General features: G+C 31.9%; 1 protein-coding gene across 1 annotated transcript; it reads right to left on the bottom strand.

Moving 5' to 3' along the window:
- Nucleotides 1–8427: 8427 nt before the first annotated feature.
- Nucleotides 8428–10448, bottom strand: LOC118034536 (adenylate isopentenyltransferase 5, chloroplastic). The gene is made up of 2 exons (XM_035039869.2): nt 10099–10448; nt 8428–9918 (listed from the first exon to the last, which is right to left on the bottom strand). Exon 2 carries the CDS (start codon nt 9837–9839, stop codon nt 8856–8858), a length of 984 nt encoding a protein of 327 aa, XP_034895760.1. The 5' UTR covers nt 9840–9918; nt 10099–10448; the 3' UTR covers nt 8428–8855.
- Between the last annotated feature and the right edge of the window lie 1468 nt (nt 10449–11916).

Below are 11916 nucleotides of genomic sequence, written 5' to 3'. Positions count from 1 at the left end.
TGAATACATGATTTCGGGTATAAGATGAAAGAGTGGAGTTTTTTCTTCTCTTTTGGCCACCCCTCTCTTCCTTTCTCTCTTTCTTTTTATTTGATAGCAAACTCTAATCCCTATTTCTCTAAAAATATAGTCCTTTCTTAAGTAGACAATTTATATTTAAGTAATGCAATAATGTTTTTTTCTAAAAAAGAAGAAATAGTCTTGCATAAAATCTTCAAACTTTAACTTTGAACTTAGAGGAGTTAAATTGCCCAAATAGAGACTTGAATGTTGGTTTGGATGCTTGGAAAGTAAATTAGACTTGTTTCTTCACAAATTTATGTTGGCAGAATTTATAAGTCGTCTTAGAAAAATAATATCTCTCACATGTTAGCTCTTTTTTTGCTGAAATATGGTAGGCTGATAGGTCTTTGAGTTAGGAATCCAACACAATTGAGTTTGCATCAAATGGATCCCTTTAACTAAAGATATTCAAGTCGGAATGGCTAAAGGTCAACACTATCAAAATGCGAAATTTATCTTTAAAGGCTATGATTTCTATACACTTTCTCTTTTTATTTTTTCTTGCCAAATGTGTATAGAAAGGTATGGATGTTAGCTTTTTAATTCCACTGAAGTCACTTCATTTTGATCTCTAAAGCTCAAGCTCTGCATAAATATAAAACAAAGAATATCAAGGCATTTTATATATAAAACATATTCAAAATACGACGCAAATGTGGGTAAAACTATCAAATATTATGGCTACATTAGCATGCCTTGTCATCCACTTGCGTATATATTTTTAAATGATAACAATTGTTGCTCTCTTTCATTTTTTATTTGTTTTGTTGTAAACCTTTACAATTAATTCAGCCTTACGCTCCTCATTCGACTCCAATTAAGCCTCTACAACAACATTTTTTGTTGCTCCCTACAAGCTTGCCTTTGTTAGAGTTGCAGATTGTTTTTTTATATCATTTGTATGAGGACATCTATTTAATCATGAATTCTTGTCATTTCTTCATGAATCTCTTCATGAGATCATTGCAGCCTAATAAGTTGTGTTTGTTCCAAAATAATTCTCTTTGAAACTTCATCTCTTTCTCTAGCCATAGTATATCAATTTCCTATAATTTACACATAAATCCAAAAACAATGTCTTTTAACTTAGATAAAAAATTCAATAAAAAATACGAATAACCACCACCATTAGTAAGGGAAAACTCATTCATATCTAAATCCAAGTAAGAAAAAAAAACAATATGTTTTAGTCTAAAATCCTAGATATTTATAATCCCAAGTCTGCCACATACAAAGTGCCTAATCAGTTATGAAACCTTTGCTCTAATACCAAGATGATGTGCCTTAGATTTATAAGCCGAACAAACTAGCAATATGATATGAAGATGAAGGAAGGTAGGTTTGGTTATATGATTTTTTTTCTTATGGTGTTTAGGTTGAAAATTACATGATTTGTAATGGAAATAAGGGGTAAAGTCTGAATGAAACTTTTTGATATGTCAAAAATGCTAAAAAAAAATTCCAATCAGGATAAAGACGACACGCTCTTTGTGATTAAAAGTGATGAGTGTCATATGTTCTTCAACCAATTCTGAAAATGAAAGAATAAGAAGAAAACTCCCTAAATGAGAAGTTGAAAAGTCTTATATTATTTCAAAAGTATCTATTACTTGGTTCGAAACATCATTATATACTTGGAATAACCCTCAAAATCTAGGAAATATCAAAATGATATAATTGGGACCCAAATAAATAATTTTGTTAAGAAAACTAGACAAAAAATAAATAGCACATGTTTTTGCTTATAGAACTCTCACACACACATAAAAATTAAAACAACCATAACTTTTCATACAAAATAACAAACCATGCATGGTTGAACAAACTAGAAAGATGACATCTTGAACTTGAAAACCATAAAAATTAAAATAGGCTTACTTTTCAAAGCAATAAAGTGGTGAAAATTCGAGTTCAAATTGGCCTACGGGCTAACAGCAAACCCAAACTCTTCAAAACTCTTCAATCATGATTCAATCCTTATTTGAAAACAAACAAACATATTTGAATCATTTTTATTCAGTTTGACAAGCCTTTCAACTCATCAAAGCTTCAGTCACGCTAATTTAACTTATTAAGACACTTTATAGTTGTTTCACTTGAGCTTTCATCATTCGCCTGAGCTCTCGTCCATGATGGAATTATGATGCATATCAATCCCTTTACATGGCCACATATTCCCATCCTAGAAGACCTTTATCTTTTGTATATTTCATTGATTTGTTTTGGCCTCATACCAAAAACCACATAATGATGTTGTGTCTGATAACTTGCCATACCTACATGTACTTGGATCTAGCGCATAGTTGAGCCTAAAAATATTGTGTCAAACAACTGTCATACCTTTATATTTTTGGGCTCAACATGTAGTTAAGCCCAAAAATATTAAATTATCACTTTATCTTTGTCCCTTTTAAACATGAATCTTGTCATAACCTAATTTTTTGATCCTTTTATTTTATTATTATTACTACTACTATTTTATTTACTGAATAATAATAAAAAATAATAAAATAAATGAAAAATGAATTAAAATTTAGGTTAAGGGCAACATGATCGGAAGTTTAAAGATTTAATTAAACTCTTGACTAGTTTAATTAATCAAATCAATGGCTTTATTGGAGAATTGATACATTTTGAAACTTAATTGAGCTTGGAAAATTTATTTAATCAAATCAAGGGTTTAATTGGAGAATTGATAAGTTTTTGGACTTAATTGACCTGGAATTAATTTAATTAATCAAATCAAGGGCTTAATTGGAGAATTGATAAGTTTTTGGACTTGATTGACCTTGGAATTAATTTAATTAATGAAATCAAGGACTTAATTGAAGAAATATCAAAGTTTGGGGTTAATTGGGGTTGAAATTGCAACAGGTTAGAGTCTAAAGACTAGCTTGAAAATGGTGCGGAAATATAGGGGGGCAATTGCAGTTTAAACCAGGGGCTTAATTATAAAAGTTTTGAAACTTCACGGGTCAAAATGCAAATGGCCACCTCATATCCCAAAACAATGTCATTTGAAAGAGCGTTGTTTATCTTCTTCTTCTTTAACCAGAGACCGTTTCCAGTAGTAATCATCCACTCACCTCAGTTATGGACATTTTAATGTTTTCATCCCTCTGCATGTCGTTTGTTACCACCATCGAACTCTATAAAATAGAGGAACAACGAAGAAAATGGGGCGGAAAAAACCCAGGAGACAGAGGACGAACGAGTAGAAAAACCAAAGGAGAAAACACGAAAATAAAAAACCATTAGAGAAAGAGGAAAGCCCAGGAAATAAACACACCAAGAGAACAAGAGAACAACCTAGAAGGACGAGCCCAAATAGCAGACTATTATTCCCCTATTTCTTCTCAAAGAAACAGAGGAACGCGTAAGAACCAAAGAAGACAGGGACGAAAGAGCAAGAACAAACATGGGGAAGAAGGACTAGGGAGCACATAACAAAGGAAAGTATAGGAGAAAGCAAATAAAAAACAAAAAGGAAGAGAAGAGAATCTTCCAAAGCTAGTGTTATTCCCAGTCTTTCGCCTCCAGCAACGCCTGCAGATCAGGTAAGTTTTTCATTCCCTCCTCCTCCATTTTTCATTACAAAGTCACTGTGCAGCTTGAATTTAATTAATCATTCACTATGCACACACACGTTGTGTGTGCCTCCTGCTGGCCAGCCGGGTCACTTGCTTGGGCCAGTGACCTGGCTAGGTCTGCTGGGTCCAGTCGAGCCACATGAGCTGAGTTGGGCCCAACCTAAAAAAAATAAAAAGTAAATAAAAAAATTAGAAAAAAAATGTGTATGCATGAATAAAATAACATAAATTTATTGGTTTATTCATTGTATTTTATTTTATTTAGCTAGAAAAATAAAAAAAATATGTGCATACATAAAAATAAATTTATTTTTATTTATTTATCTACTGATGTTAGAGTCATAAATAAAAATAATGATCTAAATTTATTGCATAGCTACATAAAATATTGCTATTAAGTCTGGTTGGGTGTGGCTTGGCAGCCATACCCATGCTGTTGGGTTTCATTGGGTAGCCGAACCCCAATAACATTGAGTCTGACAGCCCAGCCACACCTAAGGAAATTGGATCAATAAAAAAAATTAAAAAAATCAATCAATATTTTTTATTTAATTTAAATTAATAAGTTTTGATGTTTTTGTATTATTTTGATATGATGATATAAAAAATTAATTTTAAAAAAATTTTAAAAAAATTATCTCAAGATATTTAAAAAAAAAAACAATATTTTAAAATATAAACCATTACGTAATAATATAATAAGTAGCATATAGACCCGTGCTCCGCAGTGAGTCAATAACAATTTTTTTTCAAATATAAAAATGCTTGAGTTTGGTTAAAAGCACTAAACACCATCACCATCTTCAAATAAAGTATTTTCTACAATAACACCATGAATAACGTATAGCAGAGCAACGTCTAATACATCTACAACAAATTTATTTGCCCATAATATTTTTTCTTTGTAAGGTATTTCAAAACTTATTTTTTTCCTCTTTAATTTTTCCTTTCTTTTCAATTATTGAATTTTTTTTAATATTGTAAAGAGGAAATAAATTGATGTGACTTTTTTATATTGTACAAAAGTTGGGTGATGATAATTTTTTTTTTAATTTCAGGTTGGGTTGAATTATTATGATGTGATAATATAAGAAATAATTTTTTTTTTAAATACTATCTCAATATATGTTTTTGACATAGAGTGTTTGCACTGTGTATGATATTGTAGCACCATAGAAGGCATTGTTTTTTCTGTGTTTAGTCAAAAATTATTGACCTAATAGTATTGGTCTGGCTTGCCCGCTAGACCTAAAAGCATTGGGTCTGGCTTCATAACTAGATTCAAATCATTGGGTATGGCTTGACGGCCAAACCCACTGCTATTTAGAGACCCTTGTTTTTTTTAAAAAAATAAACTTGAGTGACTTAGAAAAAATCTCGCAGAAACCTTTTTTTTTCAAATGTGTTTTTCCTCCTATCTAGAAACCTCTTTTTTTTTTTTCATATTTTTCAATTGATTACTAACTCATTTCAAAGTTCACTAAATAAATACTTGAGAACTATTTTATTTTTTTGAATGTGGGATTTGAAACTTTTAGTATATATACTCTATGTTTATAAGAAAAAAATTATGTTTTTTGAATGTTGGATAATAAATATTTTTTGTTTAAATATTTCAATTTAGAGGAATAAGATAGTATATTTCTAATGTGGGGTAAAAAATGGGTTTGTTTCATTCAAAATTCAGGCTTGCAATTGGCCTAGGGTAAACCGTTCGACCCACCGGGTAGAAACCCTTTTTTTTCAAATATGTTTTTCCTCCTCCTTAGAGAGCCCTCTTTTTTCATATTTTTCAATTGGTTACTAACTTATTTCAAAGTTCACTATATAAATACCTGAAGAATATTTTATTTTTTCAATGTGAGATTTGAAGCTCTTTAGTATATATGCTCTATGTTCATAAGAAAAAAGTTATGTTTTTTCAATATGGGATAAAAAAATCTTTTTGGTTTAAATACTTCAATTTAGAAGAATAAGATAGTATTTTTTCAATATAGGATAAAATTGTTTTTTGAAATAATCTTTTAAATTTAATCGTTTACAACATATATAGTCTATATCCACATGGATTGTTCTTAAAATTTTCATATAAAATATTAAAACTCAAATATTTTTTTTCTAATTTTTTTGGAGTTGATTCGAGTCAACCCATGTAACTCGGGATCCAACCCCTTGGTCAAGTCAACCTTAAGGCCGAGTTTGATAACTATGGTTGCCATGAAAATATAACTTTAAGGAATGCAATTAAAAAGAAATAAAGTGACGTGACCTGTAAAAAAAAAAAACCAAAAAAATAGACAAAACCTCCTTTTTTTTTTTTGTTCAGGGGTCTTTTTTTTAAATTATTGACTTTTTTGTTAGGTGTTTAATTTTTGGAGTGGTTTTTCTGGTTCATCTATGGTTTTGTTTTTATCTTTTATATAGATAAACTATGTTTTTTTTTAAAAATAAAAATATTTAATTTTTAGAAGATATTCTTAATATGAGTAATCTTACATGTTATTCTTTTTTTATTATTATTATTATTATTCAATCAATTTTATATCCTATTTTTCAAAGATTCAATATCTTAATCTACATTTGTCTCTCAGTTTTTCAAGTTTTGTTTTTAGGTGTCATTAATGATTTTTTATGATATATTAACACACATATTCTTTAGTTTATTTGATCACATGTGTGCATAAACTTTTTGATTTAATATATTGTTTAAACCACCAAACTGCTATAAAAAAACTTGTATAGATGATGTTTTATGAAAAATAAAAAATATTTCACCTGCGGCGGAGTGCGAGTCACATAGCTATCGAGTCCGGCTCTCAACTAGACCCGGATATGTTCAATTTTATTTTTTTAGCTCTTTAGATTTTTTTCATACAGTAAAGAAAAAAATAAATTGATGATAATTTATATTATACAAAAGTTGGGTGATGATAATTTTTTTTTCTTTTGAGGTTGAGTTGGTTGAATTTCTTTTCTCTTAGCATTGAGTTTTGCTACCAACATAACCCAATAGAGTTAGGGCCCTACTGCCCAGTAGAACCCAATAGCATTGGGTTGCTGCCAGACCTATGACACTTAATATATTCTCTATACTCCATATTTTGTTTTACATTTAAAAAAATGTTATTGACCTGCTGCGGAGTGCGGGTCAATATTAACGTTAGTATCTATATATATATATATATATATATATATATAGACACACACACACACACACAACACGTTAATCTATCATCGTTTACCAAAAGGTTGATTTTGTGCCTTCAGCAGGACTTAATATCATTTGAACCCTTCCTCCAACAGAACTTAATAGAGTTGGGTTACTGCCAGATTCAAGGCACTTAATATATTCTTTGTACTCTTAATGTTTTTTCTTACATTAAAAAAAATGTTATTGACCCACTCTGAAGTGTGAGCTAATACACTAGTATATATATAACATGGTAATCCATTATCCTTTAACAAAATTTGATTTTGACCCTTTTTTTATGTACCCCTTTTTATATTTTCCTTTTTCCTTACTCCAAAACAAACATAAATAATGTTTTTTTTTTTGGTGGGCAGCCATTTTATACAGTTGGGAATGGTGTGGTGTGTGTTTTTAGTATTGTGGTAGCTTTTTTATAGTTGTTGTTTGAATAAAGTTGTTTTATAAAAAGTACTTTTTGGTTGAGGTTGATTTGGTATTTATATATGTCTAGTTAAAAGTATGGTTGAAATTAAGGTTGAATAAAAAGTAGTTTACAGTGTGTTTGGTTAAAAATGTTTTTCAAATTGAGGTTATAAAATAATTAAAAAAGATGTATATATATATATATATATATTTGATGGTTTTTAATTTAAATATAATAAATTTAACTATTGCTATTACATTATGAAATAAATAATACTTTTTTATAAAATATTTTTTATTATTCTATTAAACTATCTACAATTCTATTACGTATGAAATCCATCCAACAAGAACTACAGTTTTCTTGGTTTCTTAAGCGCACAACAACATTAGGTAAAATATCACTAGGAACAAAGTTGGGATTGCGATCAAATTCTGCAAATACTACGCCATCAAACGATGTCTTTCTAATTTATGTAGTGTCATTGAATAATGTTAAACACTAATTTTTCGAATAAAACACAATTAAAAATAAATAAATAATTGATTTTTTTTATTTTACTAGGTTGGATCCGGTTTAGTGTATTTATCTTTGGACCAGACCTGGTCCAGCCGGAATAGTGGAGATTATCCACGATAGAAGAGAGGAAAATTAGGTTATTGTTGCTTAGCAACTGTCTTTTCCAACTTTTGTTAAACCACATGTTTGACCACAAGTATTAATGGGTCTCACCAGAATAAAAATGGGTGTGAAACATAGTCAAAGATAAAAATAATGCGGCTTGCTTCATGACCAAACGACATCATTTTTAATTTGTCTCTCTAAACAAAGGGTTTTTTTTTTTTTTTTATCACTTTTGTCTTTTTTTTCCTTTAAGATTCTTTTTGTTATAATTAAAATGGTTCAATCTTAAGAGTTTTTTTAGTTGAATTACAGATAATGAAGGTTTCTCATTTATATATGTACATATACATAAATATTGTATTGCAAAGTAGTGTAATTACATGTTCAATCACAACCATTGATCCCACATCAAGAGTCATATAAAGCATATTATACCACCATCAAATCAAATCAAATCAGATTACGCTTTAGATGGTGATTAATCATGTCATGCATTGGAATGTAAATGCAAACGAACAAGGAAGAGAAAACACCCCTTTAGATAATTCCAGTCACCATTGTATATATTCCATGTAACTATCGTGCTGAGAAAAAGAAATACGGGTGCAGATCACAACCTTGGACCCCCACACTCCACCCTCCAAAGCCTATTGTATCGTATGATTAATGATGCAGGTAAAGCACACACTAGTACGAAGCTTCCTCAAATGTACGGCCCGCCAAATAGAGGTAGTTAACGACCAGACAAATCGCCCCAAACTAATTAAAAAAAAGAAAAAAAAAAAACCTCCTTCTCTTTTTCTCCTTATTCTCTCCTTTTCTTACACAACTTTTACCCAAGTACCAAAATTGTCTCTCTCAGCGGTAAAAAGACAATTAATCATACCCTGCCACGTGGCAAAAGTGCCAATTGGCATAATAGCACTAGTGTGATTGATGGTGATTTTGATGACCTGACAGGCCCCTATCGAGTGGCGCCAACAGCCATGGCCGGGACAGAGATTGGCTCCATCTTGATTGATTCTGATGGTATAAGGGGAGATGCATAATTTTTGTCACAAAGAAACTGGTTCACAATCATGGTGCTTGGTCCTGCCACAAGTTTGTCCCAAAGATTGTCGACCTCCTTTCCACTTGTTAGGAAAACTGGGGTGGCATCGATTCGGTGCATGTTCCAATTCCATATGCTATGAAGCCGATGGATTTTTTGTAATTGTCGAGAAGCTAGCATACAAGTATTTTCTTTAATTTTATCAATGGCCTCATCAAGAAGCTTTCTACGAGTTTTAGCATCCACAATCGCCTCATTTCGTAAAAAATGATCCAATTCAGGAACCCCAATTGCCCGTTTGATTCCTTGTGAATAGTCATCAAATTTATTAGGATCAAACATATCTCTCACCTCATCAATCAAGCCTGCTTTTACCATTCGATCGACCCGCTCTGATACGAATGAATAAAGTATTGGGAGTGACACGTCCACCCAAAGAAAGCAACATTCATACCTTAATCGAAATTCAGGATCATCATTTGCTAAAGCCTCGATGTAGGAATTCGATCCACCGGCGATGATCGGTAGCCGATCACGTGTCACGATTGATTCGACAACAAGTGATGCATGGTGCCTGAAGTCATCGGAAGTGAAATTTGCATTAGGGTCTGCTATGCCAAGTAAATGATGAGGCACACCGCGACACTCCTCTTCAGAAACCTTGTTTGTGACTATATCGAGGCCTTTATAAACTTGCATTTTGTCACAATTGACAACCTCGGCTGGGAAACGGGTTGCCAGGTCAATAGCCAGCCTTGATTTGCCTGTGCCAGTAGGTCCAACAACGAACACAACCTTATCTTTTCGACGAAAGAAAGGTTTCATGTTTAGCCCCCCTTGGAAATTCACACGAGGCTGTACTTGTTTGTAGGCGGTCAAAGAAAGCCTCATGATCATTGTTGAATTTGCTGAGACGTTGTCGTTGAGAAAATTAAGAAGGAAAAAAAATCCAATACCGCTCTCTCTATTTTTTTATCTGTCAAGATGTGTTGAAATTTTATGTTAAATCATTTCAACGGGAAAAACAAAAAAAAAAAGTAGCAGCCCCCTCCCCCAAACAAATAGTGAACAGAAACCCTGTATATGCACTCAATTAGCACACGCCGTACAAAAAATGAATTACCCAACAAATATTTAATTTCACAGAACACCATACCTTTATATCATCAAGTATGGGGCGAGTCGTGGAGGAGAATGGGCAGTCCAACCTCTAGCAGGGAGGAGGAGGCGCAGAGTGAAGAGAGGAGAGAGAGAGAGAGAGAGAGAGAGAGATGTGAAGAGAAAAGGTTAGGAAGGAATTGGTGTTAGTAATGGGTGCGCGCGCGCGCGCGTGTATATGAAGGGTGGAGAAATGTCTGGCAAAGCTATAGCTATTAGGAGTAGGCTGGCTGTGCTGAGCACCACAAAAGCTCTGCAAGTGTTTATCTACTATATATATACATATATACACAGAGTATGAAAATGAAGTATGATAAGAGGCACACTAAATTTATGACATGACTTGGATTAGTTAATTAGCCTGCTTAAGCGTGAGATGTGCGCGGGTATTTATACTATGATCACTATGCTGCCTTTGAAAAAGATGCACTGACAATTGGTTTCACAGGCCTTCCATAAATTTAGTCCTTAGACACGCGTCCTCCTAATGTGAGAGCCTTGGTGGTGGAATATATATTGCTATTTCAGACTCACGTGCTTACAAGAAAGCATGGCAACATTCACATATCTTATTTCATAGAATTTAACAAAAAATAGTAATATTTTCATAAATAAGTATATGTTTCATTTTACTATTTACTCAAGCTTGATAAGTTTTATATACAAACGAATCCGTTAACGATTGGTTGTTGTTTTCTTTGACAATTAATTGATCTTTAGCCTTTCGGCCTTTAATGCAGCAAATTTAAATACACTGTTCATTCACCTGATCAGTAATAATAGCTGTCCAAAGAGGCCAAATTCAAGGGCAGGTCAAACTCGTCAAAGGGGTCATGCTGACTTGAACTCTGGCCCCAAATTAAAAATACAGAATTGTTTGGGGACCGCAATTGAATAAAAATTATTTCTAATTCTTCAGTTAGTTATACATGGCAAGACATATCCTGACTAAAGTCATCGAAATGCAAATAGTAGTTTTTGCGTATGTAGTCAACTCAAAGTAGGGGGGGGGGGGGGTGTAGTGACTCATAATTAATAAAAGAGGATTCCCCTTGATCTCCTTTTGTTTGTTTAATTACTATTTGTTTCTCAAATTTAGGTTAATGCTATGCTCCGATCTTCATAAAAAAATTAGCACCTACATTAACAAACAATATGGGATGGAGGAGTTGTTTTCAACAAATTAAAGCAGCGGGCAAAAGGAATTTCCCTTTTAGTGGCTTCGATACCTAAAAAAATTACTTGTATATCTGTTGATATGACATGCTAACAAGTAACGATAGCGTTTCATGAGCATAATTTAAGCCTTTTGTGTGTGTGTGTGTTGGAGATGATTTTAATTTTCCCTGCCCATTCGATGACACTGGATCTCTGCCCTCGGAATAACGTCGTTCGTTTTTATACCGTAGCATGACAGCATGTCTATGCAATCTTACTGAATTTATCAGAAAATGAAAAAAAAAAAAAAAACCATCTTGTGCATTATATTTTATTGAAAAGATGTAAGAAAAGAAAATGGATTAATCAAAATGATGGATCATTCCAATAATTTATTAACGACATTTATATCAATTATACGGACGTACCAAGCCAGGTGGTAGAGCAAAGGGTTGATCAACCCTGAAAAAGTGATTTTTCATAACATAATAATTCTTGAAAAGTGATTTATTTATTTTTAAGAAGTGATTTTCATTGAAAATAAATTCTTAAAAAATAAATATTTTTTTAATATTAGGTAGTGTTAGAAAAAATAAATGAAAAAATAATTTTCAGTATTTAACTATATTATAAAAAATTAATTAGAAAATAACTTATT

The sequence above is a fragment of the Populus alba genome, chromosome 10 (genome assembly GCF_005239225.2).
Source record: "Populus alba chromosome 10, ASM523922v2, whole genome shotgun sequence".
Classification (NCBI taxonomy): Eukaryota; Viridiplantae; Streptophyta; class Magnoliopsida; order Malpighiales; family Salicaceae; genus Populus; species Populus alba.
Note: the sequence above shows the minus strand (reverse complement) of the source record. Positions and strands in the feature narration are given on the sequence as shown.